At 44.2% G+C, this 11,569-nt stretch overlaps 1 protein-coding gene across 8 annotated transcripts; it reads right to left on the bottom strand.

Annotated features, from left to right (window-relative positions):
• Positions 1-1,883: 1,883 nt before the first annotated feature.
• On the bottom strand, positions 1,884-6,659 carry LOC109763284 (uncharacterized). Of its 8 annotated transcripts, none has more exons than XM_020322126.4 (11): positions 6,388-6,659; positions 6,180-6,281; positions 5,273-5,377; positions 4,948-5,025; positions 4,643-4,720; positions 4,401-4,553; positions 4,103-4,288; positions 3,497-3,713; positions 3,311-3,410; positions 3,135-3,205; positions 1,884-2,419 (listed from the first exon to the last, which is right to left on the bottom strand). In XM_020322126.4, the coding sequence occupies exons 6-11, from the start codon at positions 4,547-4,549 to the stop codon at positions 2,321-2,323; spliced, it is 822 nt and encodes a 273-aa protein (XP_020177715.1). In that variant the 5' UTR covers positions 4,550-4,553; positions 4,643-4,720; positions 4,948-5,025; positions 5,273-5,377; positions 6,180-6,281; positions 6,388-6,659; the 3' UTR covers positions 1,884-2,320. The 8 variants fall into 8 exon arrangements, with proteins under 8 accessions (XP_020177715.1, XP_073361059.1, XP_040250361.1 ...); XM_073504958.1 differs by having other exon boundaries at positions 6,415-6,596; XM_040394427.3 differs by having other exon boundaries at positions 5,273-6,281.
• Positions 6,660-11,569: the final 4,910 nt, after the last annotated feature.

Below are 11,569 nucleotides of genomic sequence, written 5' to 3'. Positions count from 1 at the left end.
AGAAAGAGGTGTTGTATAGTTTCATCCTTGTCACAAAAACAACATCTAGAGGTATCTACCCACCTTCGCTTTACCAAATTATCTTTCATCAATATCACTCCCTTGTGGACAAACCGCATGAAGATTTTAAGTCTAAGCGGAACTTAATTCTTCCAGATATGAAGGGATCTCGGGATTGGCCCAGAGTCAATTAGATCCAAATACATAGATTTCACTGAGAAACTATCATTCGTAGATAATTTTGAGTGAATGGTGTCTGACTAATCAGAGAGTTGTACAACCTTCAACCTGCAGACCAAGTGCAGCCATGAGTTTCATTGTTCCCCCACAGAGACCTCCTGAATTGGATAATAAGGGGGACCGACTGTAATACTATAGCAACATAATCTTTCTTGCCTTGTACAATATTATATAAAGTGGGATATTGTAAGTCTAGGGGCGTCTCCCCTAACCATGCATCTTCCCTGAATCTAGTCGTGTTACCATTACCAATGATAAATTTCACCCTCTGTAAAATGAAGACTTTCATCCTCATTAACCATTTCTAGAACGGCGAGTCATTAGGCCTAGTGGTAACCTGGGCCAAAGTCTGAAATTGGAGGTACTTATTACGCAAAATTTGTATCCATGTACCCTCAGCGTCAGTAGATAGTCTGAATAACCATTTGGAGAGGAGGCATTTATTCTTAACTTCTAAGTTCTCGATCCCTAACCCGCCTTGGTCTTTGGTTCTGCAAATAATATCCCATATGGCCAATTTGTATTTCGTCTTAACCTCATCGCATTGCCAGAAAAATTAAGATCGATAGGAGTCTAATATTTTCCATACCCCTACCGGTACTTCAAAGAAAGATAGGAGGAACATCGACAGACTCGTCAACACTGAGTTTATCAGCACTAGTCGACCTCCATAAGACATAAGCTTGCCCTTCCAATAGGTTAGCCTTTTCTGAATCTATCTTCAATGCACTTCCACTCCTTATTTGACAATCGGCGATGGTGAATTGGGATCCCTAGGTAACTGAACAGTAGTGAACCCAGTTCACAACCGAACAGTTGTTTATATGCATCTTCTTCCTCTTTGGCTCTCCTAAAAATAACAATTAGCTTTTGTTAATATTAATTTTGAGTCCCGAAAATTGTTCAAATAAGCAAAGCACTAGCTTCATATTTCTAGCTTTTGCAATATCATGTTCCATGAATATAATTGTGCCATCAGCGTATCGTAGTATGGACACTCCCCCATCCACAAGATGTGGAACTAGTCCGTCTACTTGGCCATTTTCGTTAGCCCGACCAATAAGTACTGCCAACATATCCGCTACTATGTTAAACAGAGCGGGAGACATCGAGTCTACCTGTCATAATCCCTTATGTGTCTAGAAATAATGACATGTGTCATCATTCACCTTAATCCCAACACTACCTTTCTGAATAAAGGAATCCACATGTTTCCTCTAGGCTTCATTGAACCCCTTCATACGTAAAGCTTGTTAGAGGAAGGGCCATTTGACCTTGTCATACGCTTTCTCAAAATCCACTTTGAAAATAACCCCATCTAGTTTCTTTGAATGGATTTCGTGAAGAGTTTCATGTAGGACCACAACCCCTTCTAGGATGTGTCTCCCAGGCATGAAAGTTGTCTAAGTTGGTTGTACAACCGAATGGGCAATCCGCGTCAACCTATTCGTACCAACCTTAGTAAATACTAGTGGTTGGGGCGCCACCGGGTGGCGCCACTTGAGGCGTGCATGTGCGGTGTTAGGTAGGTGGCCGCACTTTTCATTCACTTTTTGGCGCTATGAGTAGAACATGTACATGGAACTGCCGGTCAACTCATGTGGCTTACAGGACCAACAAAAATGCATTACCTGCAATATACATTTATAAAATAAATCGGAAATATTATTAATAGGTAGGCTTATATGAACATAGAGTAGTAGTCTTACATCCTACAAAGACTTATACCTATAGAGATGATGGACTGCAGAGCCTAAATTTTCTAAACTCAAGCATCCACAAAATGAAATCATCGCATGATGATGATGAATGATAATCACTGAACATAACTCCAAAGACCTAATAAGAAGCCAAGACTATTCGACTAAAAATTTAATTATGAAAGAGATCACAGCAGGCCGATGATCTGAACTACAACCGAGGAGTTCTTTCCTCCCTCTTTCTCTAAATTACATGTCTGCAAATAAGTTTCAGAACAACAGGGATGGCATGGAGTTCCAGTGAATGAAAATGAATAAATTATGGCTGGCATCTCTGTTTCACCTTCGAAGCTGCATCTCACAAGTTGACTATAACCATTCTAGATGCTCATAATCTTTGGAAGTCCATCAAGCTTTTCAGCATGTACAAACTGCATTACTCCGTACGGGGTTTCATTGGAAACACCGATATATTGTGCCTAGATTAGAAGAGACAAACATGGAATTATATACTGGTTTATGGTTACCTGTCTGCTATCTTTGGCTGTCTTATGCATATACTCTAAGTGAATTATTCAAATGTGCGTTTATGAACACAACAATCATATGTTCATAATCTAGAATAAATCTAGGCTATTATTACAACGAAAATGCACATGGTTTTTAAAGAGTGTGCAAAATACATGCACTAAATCCTTTGGAAAGATAGATCCATACTAAGAATGTGTGCTGAAAACAGTCTGTATAAGACGACAAAATGACTCACAGAGGATGGAAAAGAGAACTCAGATTTACAATTTTCAAGTTTAGTAAGGAAATGCAAAATGTGAAATATGATTATGTATGAATCAATCTGGAACAATATGTGAAAATTATTCTGAGCAAAAATAATCTTTGAAATAAACACTACCCAGTGTATGTGAAGAAAATCAGTGTAGTCTTTAGATAAGCATGAAAGGCTCTTTTCGACACTTTCCTTTATAATGGGACCATCAACACACACCTTTCTGCATTGTACCGATGAAAAGTGTGGTCTGAATAACTAGAAATTTTGGTGGCTAAAGTTGTCTAGTCGGAAACATAGTGAGCAGGGAATGACAAATGGATTCAGAAGCATGCTATCTGAAGTGGAAATCGGGGAACTCCAAATGGATTAGAAAACTGCAAATAAATTATAAGGCCGGTTTAGGGTACTTTATCTCGTGGCTTGGATTTCATCCACCTGCCTACATACAGATCAGTCCTCCCTTGAGTCTCCTTCTTGGCTTGCATTCGGCAGTAACAACCAATAGAAGTGGAGTATTTCAATTAAAACTGGGATCAACTTCAGAAAATAAGACGGTGGTCGAAGGGAAGGAAGGAATGTGTACCGGCAATTTCTGCGGTGTGCAGTATGTTGATGACCTGATTAAAAGAATAAGAGAGCATATCATGGGATTCCTTCTCTGTGCTTTGCTCTCCAAAGATCATCTAAGTGAAGTAAACATTAGACTAAGATGTAAAAAAACTGGACCAACAACAACAACAGAAACATGATGGTTCAGCTCTGCACATACTATTCCAAGAGTTGTCTCGCTAATAAGGAGATCTGAATCTCCCAGCTTCTTGTACGGCAACTTCGCTGGTTCTGGCTGCGGACATGTCTTGGGTGCCATCTTCGGGAATGTTGGGCACTCAACCCTGGTAAGTATGAGGAGATTGCAGCGAACGCAAATAGCACCATTTGTCGCGTATATTGTTGTCGAATTTTTTGTTGTTGCATATACTGAAACCCTGTTCTTGCACATTCCAACAAACATATCAAGAAGCAAAAAATCAATGCGTGAAATGATGCAAAAATCAGTTTTTGTTTCGTAGATGCCTAAATCTTTGCTGAAGGAGATTCTAGCAAATTATCCTAGTAATTAGCCACACGCAGCAAAGAAACACCAGTATGCAGTCACTTTAGTCTGCCAAATGTTCAAAAGTTTGGAGAAAATACCATTGTCTTTGCAAAAAGAAACTATCAAGAGGCAAGAACTGGTTACTACAGAGTACAGACTGAAATCTTCATCAACATCACAACAATGCCGATGCTTATAAGCTAATATACCAATAAATCCAATCTATTTGGTCTAGAACATGACGAGTGGAGAATGAAAGAGCAAAAGAATCAATCTCACCCGACATAGTCGAGGATGTCGTTGGAGATCTTGGCGGCTCCCTTGTGCAGGTCTCCCAGGCTGTAGGCCGCTGCCGCTTGATCACTGGCGTCTCCCCTGACCCCGCAGAAAAGCCTCAACAAAGTCTTGGTTTGCAAGCACAACACAAGCAAATTTATAGACGACCCCAACTGACTCCATTCAAAACTGGGTAATTAAGAGAGGGCCTCAATAGCTGGCAGATTCATGCAAGGCTGAAAAACGAGAACAAATTCAAATGTGTACGAGTCAGAGAGCAATGAATGGATGATGGACTCACCATTGAGTTGCAGTTGCAGAGATAACGACAACGTCTCCGATGCTCTGCATCGAACCCAACACCCCGACAGAACGCAACGCCTTCAGTGTACTGACGACCTGCATCTCCACCCCATGTTGTCTCTTTGCTGCCATCACGGAGAATCCCATGATCCTAGATGCCCGAAAGAACAATGGTATGAAAATTTTCAAAACAGGACTAAGCACTACATGATGTTGTGGTTACCAAATGACATTACTTACAAGTTAATGCACTGCAAAAAATTAGTACACTTTTTCACAGTACTACAGCTTGCATTTGACGAGAACCCATACGTCTTCCTACAAAATGACCAGCTTTAACAATAGAAATGATAACTATATCAAACATGACTCCTGCCCACTAGACCATTACATAACACATAATGGCAGCCATAGTGCTGAACTTCATCACACTGGTAAAGCACAGAGACAACAAGGTCTTCAGTGAAATCTAACAGGCACATAAGACCAAGAAATGTTTAGAGGCTTTAGAATTTAGCAAATATGGGATTTAATAAACAAATTACCTTATATTTTGGACAGAAAATAAAGGAGAGGAGAGATATGTAGTCCCTGACTCCCAATCGCCTTCTCCCTTTCAGCTACTGCAGGGAAAAAGCAATCGAAAGATCAGCACACACCACCATTCAACCACACACACTAGAGCAAGCACAACATGCGCACACCACGACAGCTAACACACACGCACGCCACCGGCAGCACCCGCAGCACAGACGCATGCCCGCTCCACACCACGCCCAGCTGCAACTGCCAACGCCGCCAAGATCTCCACAACTTTTGCTCCAGTGGTAGAGAGAGGATTGGAAGGAGAGAGGGCCGCCGCACAATCACCTTCGATTTGCAGCCGCTGCAGACGGCCTTCAGCGTGACGACGGCAGGGTGGCCCGAGAGGTGTTGCATGATCTCGACCTCGCGGTGGACCGTGTCCTCGACGTTCTTGGGGATATACCAAGAAGCAGTGGTATAAGTGTATAACAGAGCAATGCAGGTATCATGAGAAGCATAAAGAGATGAAGTCATCACAACTCATGGAAGATGAAATGAATACTGGAGTTCTTTATTTCACAAGGAAACAGTAATAAATATCAAATGGCAAAACACATCGCATATATTTGAGCAATAGCACTCTGGCTGTTTATTTTCAGTAGTCACTCAAACATTTAGGCAAGGCCGCAAGGCACATTAGGGGCTGATCAGGTGAGCTAAACATATACAAATAAAAACATTGCCAGGGTGGATAAAGGGCCACATGTTAGAGATGAGTCAATACAAAAATTAAACAAGTTCTGGCAGAATAACTGCGCTGACAAGAGTATGCAATATTACTTGGCAAGTGTAAACTTCAAATGGCATGTAAAATCAACAATCACTTCCAAATTCGTACAAGTTGTAAAGGCTAGTTATATATGCAATCGAAGTTAAGGGACTTTAGGAGGCGAATCACAACCAAGTTATTAGCAACAAAGCAAAACAAAGTTACCGAGTTACAGTAAAAGCTAACGAAAACTATCAAAAATTCGCATCAACAATATGATATCCGTGCAGTTACAATTCTACATGGAACTATACAGAAGTCCACACCTTGAACAGCTCAAATCTACAGCCAAGGGAGGGACACGCAGAGAAGAAAATTCTAAACTAAACATGAGCACGATCTCAATCACTACGTCCATAAAGGCTCCTCCGCCGCAGCAGATCGAGAATGACAGGAGGAAGCAGGGAAGGGGATCAAACTCACTCTGTTCTGGTCAACAACGTCGACGATGACGACAAGGCGGCTGTAGTCCTTGCCGTAGTTCACCAGGGCCACCCGCCCGATCAGCACGAACCTCTTGAACGGCTGTACGAGCATAAAAACAACGCACCCATGGTCAACAACCAAGACCACCAGAGAGAAGGCGACAGAAAAGGCCTAACGGCGAGTTGATTTTCACAGGTCTTCCTACCATAGATCCGAACGGAGCCGAACTTGCCTCGATCTTGTCGCCGAGCTCGTGGTAGGAGACGATGATAGGGTTGGGATCTTTGGACGGTTGGAGACGCAGAGCAAATCGACCGAGGCTGCGAGCTGGGATGGTGCCGAAGGCGGCGGCGATAACCCTAGCCAGAGAGGAGAAAACGAGGGCAAGGAGGAGAAGGGAATTGAGGGACGGCTGGGGCCGTGTGTGCGAGGCGTGCGGGCGTTTTCTTTCTTTTCTTTGCACGCGTTTTCTCTCCCTCTCTCGCACATCCAATTGGCCAGGACAAAGCTCTCTCGCAATTGGCTGTCATGCACAGTACGGGTGTGATGACGTGGACATGTCGAGGGAGCGGTCCTTGCGCGACTCTTATTGGGTTTAATTTTTAAGCTCACTTGACTAGACATATCGGCATGAACTGCTCAATGCGCACAACCTCCTCCTTCTTTGGCAACAACCTTATTGTTCCAAAGTTTAGGTGGAATAGCTGTAGATGGCTGTTGAACAAATCATGGAGCATAGGCATAAGATCTCCCTTAATGATATGCCAACATTTCTTATAAAATTCTGCCGAAAACCTATCGGGTCCACGAGCCTTATTCTGCTTGATTTGTGATACTGTTTCAAACACCTCTTTCTTAGTAAACGGAGCAGACAAAACATCGTTCTCGTCTGTGTTGAGCTGAGGTATGTCCCCGATTGCACGCTCATCAAGCGACACAAAATTATCTTCGGGTGTCCCAAAAAGCTTCTTATAAAAGTTGGAGACGTACAACTTTAGGTTGTGATGCCCTACAATCGTACCCTCGTCCTGTTCTGGTTGGATAATTTTCTTCTTTCTGTTCTTCCCATTTGTTATCATGTGAAAAGAACTGGGTGTTGTCATCGCCTTGGACGACCTTTTTCACCTTGGCTCTGAGAGCCCATTTCATCTCTTCTTCTCTAAGAAGAGCTCGCAACTTTTGCTCAGCCTCGCTCTCAATGGTCCGATCTGATACATTAAGAAGGTTAGACTCAGCTTTCAAATCTAACTCATTTATGAGTTGTATAAGTCTCTCTTTCTCCACCTTGTATAATCCATTCTGATTCTTGGCCCAGCCCCTCAAGAACTGGCGCAGGTGTCTAATTTTATTTTGTCGTCTATCAACATTGGAGATACCACCACACTCCTTGGCCCATTCTATAGCAATGAGGTCCATGAAGAGTTCCCTCTCGAACCATCCTAGTTTGAAAGAGAAATTATTTATGTTTCCCACATGGGTCCCTTCTGAAAGAACATGCGGTGCCCCCATGTTTGGTTTTGGTAATTGATGACAATCTCTATGGACTAAGGGTTGCCTTGAGTTATATTTGAAGGATCTGTCCATAGGAATTTCTTGAAGTCCATGTGTTGGTTTCAAGGAGTTTATGTGGTGACCAAGGTGTTATTAAGGAATTATCCAAAGATTGGTCATGTGAGAGTTGAGTTTATTGCAAGCATGTCTTGAAGAAGAAGATTGTGTGATCATTCATGTTTACCTTCAAGACATCATCCAAATGAAGAGAGTTGGAAAGAGTCAAGGTTGATCAAGACTAAGTCAAGAGTGAATCAACTTGATCAACTCACAAAGCGTAGAAGATGTACCGGGAGGGATCAAGCGATCCCATGGTGTGGTAAGCATTGTCAATTACGCTCTGTGTACTAACCCATGATCTTCGTGAGAGTTCTTTGTGGGGTTAGGTTGCAGTGTGCAAGTTCAAGTGAAGCATCATGAAGAGATCAAATGCTTGAAGCTTGCCGTCCATTGTGGTGACAATGGACTTGTGAAGATGTTGCGGTGTGCAAGTTCAAGTGAAGCATCATGAAGAGATCAAATGCTTGAAGCTTGCCGTCCATTGTGGTGACAATGGACTTGTGAAGATGCGCGGAAGAGTGGATCACCCATAGTGGAGTATGGGGGAGCAATCAACTAGTCTTCATCGAGCCAACGCAACCAAGAAAGGTAGTCCAACTTGAGGGAGTCAAGATCGTCATCATCTAGCTCAAGTGGACTATGTGCAAGGCAAAGGTTTGCCCTTGATAGGTTTTCTATGTTACCGGTCTCATGACGGTAGTTCGGAGACCGGGTTATAGGATCGATTGCCGTACTATCAAGGGGGGCTCTCGATGAGTAGCTTGATCGTATCGTTCATAGAGAGCTCAAACCATTGCATCCTTGCATCATCTTTATTGGTTCTTGTTTGGTTCTTCTCTTTGTGAGTTTTGGAGCTTATGGTCATCTTGATGACAAGCTCGAGTTCATCGAAAATGGAGTTCACTCGCATCTTCAATGATGTTTTCGATGTTGGAGGTTATGCCGGTTCTTCTCGGTTGGAGGTTTCACTCCTCTATTTGTTGGCATACCTCCCCTGCCTCTTCTTACTATAACCAGTCGCTGTTTTGATGCTACTCGTCGTCTTGTATCCAACAAGCTTGAGTTTTCTCAATTCGGAGCTCATATGAAGAAGTTTTGGCAGTTCTGTTTGGTCCAAGCGGTAGTACCGCGGGCCGGAGCGGTAGTACCGCTTGGGTGCTACAAGTGGCAGTACCGCTCCACAACGGTAGTGCCGCTGGTAGCCCCCAGCCATAGTACCGCTGCGGCTTCGTGCTAGTACCGCCTCGATTCGAGGGGTCTTTTTCCGTGTCGGGTTTTACGGTACTAGCCGCGGTAGTGGAGGCGGTAGTACCGCTCGTGTGCGGTAGTACCGCCCTGACCACCGCGGTAGTACCGCTCTGGGCCCAGCGGCAGTACCGCGAGGGGGAGCGATAGTACCGCTGGCCAAGCGGTAGTACCGCTCTCTGCGGGGCTGTTTGGGGGGGGGGTAACGGTTGGATTTCCCCCCTCCTATAAAAGGGGGTCTTCTTCCCTATTCTACCTTATCTCTTGAGCTCGTGTTCTTCCCCCATTGTTGACCTTCTTCGAGCTTGCTAACTCTCAATCCCTCCATGGATTCTTGCTAGTTTTTGAGGGAAAAGAGAGAGGAGATCTAGATCCACATTTCCACCAATCACTTTCTCCTCTATGTGAGGGGAACCCATTGGATCTAGATCTTGGAGTTCTTGGTGTTCTCCTTCTTGTTCTTCCTCTCATTTTCCTCCCTAGCATTAGTTGCTTCGGTGGGATTTGAGAGAGAAGGACTTGGGCACTCCGTGTGCCCTTGCCATTGCATTTGGTGCATCGGGTTGAGTTCTCCACGGTGATACGTGGAAGTTACAAGTTGAGAAGCTTATTACTCTTGGGTGCTTGGTACCCTTGAGCTTGTTCCTCTTGGGTGCTTGGGCGCCCTAGACGGTTGGTGGTGTTCGGAGCTCAATCATTGTGGTGTAAAGCTCCGGGCAAGCGTCGGGGTCTCCAATTAGGTTGTGGAGATCGCCCCGAGCAATTTGACGGGTACCGGTGACCGCCCCCAAGGGTTGCCAAAGTGTACGGGTTCGGTGACCGCCCCCAAGGGTTGCCATTTGTACGGGTTCGGTGACCGCCCTCAAGGGTCCCTTAGTGGAATCACGGCATCTTGCATTGTGCGAGGGCGTGAGGAGATTACGGTGGCCCTAGTGGCTTCTTGGGGAGCATTGTGCCTCCACACCGCTCCAAACGGAGATTAGCATCCGCAAGGGTGTGAACTTCGGGATACATCGTCGTCTCCGCGTGCCTCGGTTATCTCTTACCCGAGCCCTTTACTTTGTGATAGCCATATTGTTTCTTGTCATATATCTTGCTATCACTTCGTTGTTTACCTTGCTTAGCATAAGTTGTTGGTGCACATAGGTGAGCCTAGTTGTTTTAGGTTTTGTGCTTGTCAAATTAACCGTTAGGTTTATTCCGCATTTGTTCAAGCCTAAACCGTAATTATTTTAAAGCGCCTATTCACCCCCCCTCTAGGCGTCATCCACGATCTTTCACCTTCCCCCAAGTTGACCAGCAACGGTGCATGATCAGAAATTGCTCTGTGCAATGCATGTACCGTTACTAAAGGAAACTTCTGTTCCCACTCTACGCTGGTGAGCACCCTATCCAACTTCTCATATGTTGGAACCGACAAAGAGTCTGCCCACGTGAACTGTCTCCCAGTGAGGTCAATCTCTCTCAAATCGAGACTCTCAATAATCGTGTTAAACATGAATGACCATCTTCCATCGAAGTTGTCATTATTTTTCTCTTCTCCCCTTCTAATTATGTTGAAGTCCACCCCCTCCCCCTCTCCCACAAGGATAAGAAGCCTTTCATCACCACAAATTTTCACCAGATCTGCGAGTAAATCAGGCTTAAATTCAGGTTGAGCTGCACCATATACAGCCACCAATGCCCATCGGAAACCATCAATCTTCGACCTCACCCGAAATTTGACGGCAAAATCTCCATACACCACATTTACCACTTCTAATGACTCACACTTAACCCCAAGTAGTATCCCACCGGATCGACCCCTTGGGGGCAAGCAATGCCAGTCGAACTCAACCCCCCATGAAATAGTAGCATGTGTGCAACAAGCATAAACAACCATTAACTAGGTGAACCTGCCGAGTGCCATAGACCTAACCTACCTTATGGACAACCCGCTAATGGTTGGTGACTAACATAAATCATAAGCTATGATCCAGTACATTGGAGCATCATTGTGATCTCAATGTGAGAGTGGTTTTCTAGCTGGTGACTTCCATGATAAATAGTACTCCATCTGTCTCATAATGTAAAACGTTTTTTGACACTATTATGGGACAGGGGAGCATCATTTTGATCTCAATGTGAGAGTGGTTGTCTAGCATGTGGCCTCAATAAATAGTAGTATATATGTTACCTGGAGCAAGCCAACATGACCAAATCCATCTAACTATGTGAAAATTGTAGCAAGAGAAACAGAGGGAGCTCAAAGGATAAGTTTCATGGGCAAGTTGTGTGTCGATTAGAGAGAAGGGGGCATCTTGAGTCAATGGCCTACCGGATGGTTGGCGTGCTTCAGAAAAGTGAACCATAGTCATGGTTAAGCACGCTAACATTCAAGAGAACGAAGCACGTGGTGCCCATCATTCATTATCTACGTCGCAACCTCACTCGTAACATTGATACCATGAGAACATGGGCAAAGCCATAACAATCGTAGGCAGCTGCTAAGTTTCAGCAGGGAGCTAGTGACAGTGCTGGATCGGCCTCTG

This window comes from Aegilops tauschii, chromosome 7, assembly GCF_002575655.3.
Source record: "Aegilops tauschii subsp. strangulata cultivar AL8/78 chromosome 7, Aet v6.0, whole genome shotgun sequence".
Taxonomy (NCBI): domain Eukaryota; kingdom Viridiplantae; phylum Streptophyta; class Magnoliopsida; order Poales; family Poaceae; genus Aegilops; species Aegilops tauschii.
This window is presented reverse-complemented; position numbering and strand designations above follow the sequence as displayed.

Bases quoted from the DNA above. Each gene is read 5' to 3' on its own strand.
- LOC109763284 (XM_040394427.3), bottom strand. From the start codon at position 4,549: ATGGGATTCTCCGTGATGGCAGCAAAGAGACAACATGGGGTGGAGATG. The intron at 4,289-4,400 runs GTGAGTCCATCA...TTAATTACCCAG, and splicing joins TCTGCAACTGCAACTCAATG to TTTTGAATGGAGTCAGTTGG. The intron at 2,420-3,134 runs GTACCCTAAACC...CTTCTAATCTAG, and splicing joins AATCCAAGCCACGAGATAAA to GCACAATATATCGGTGTTTC.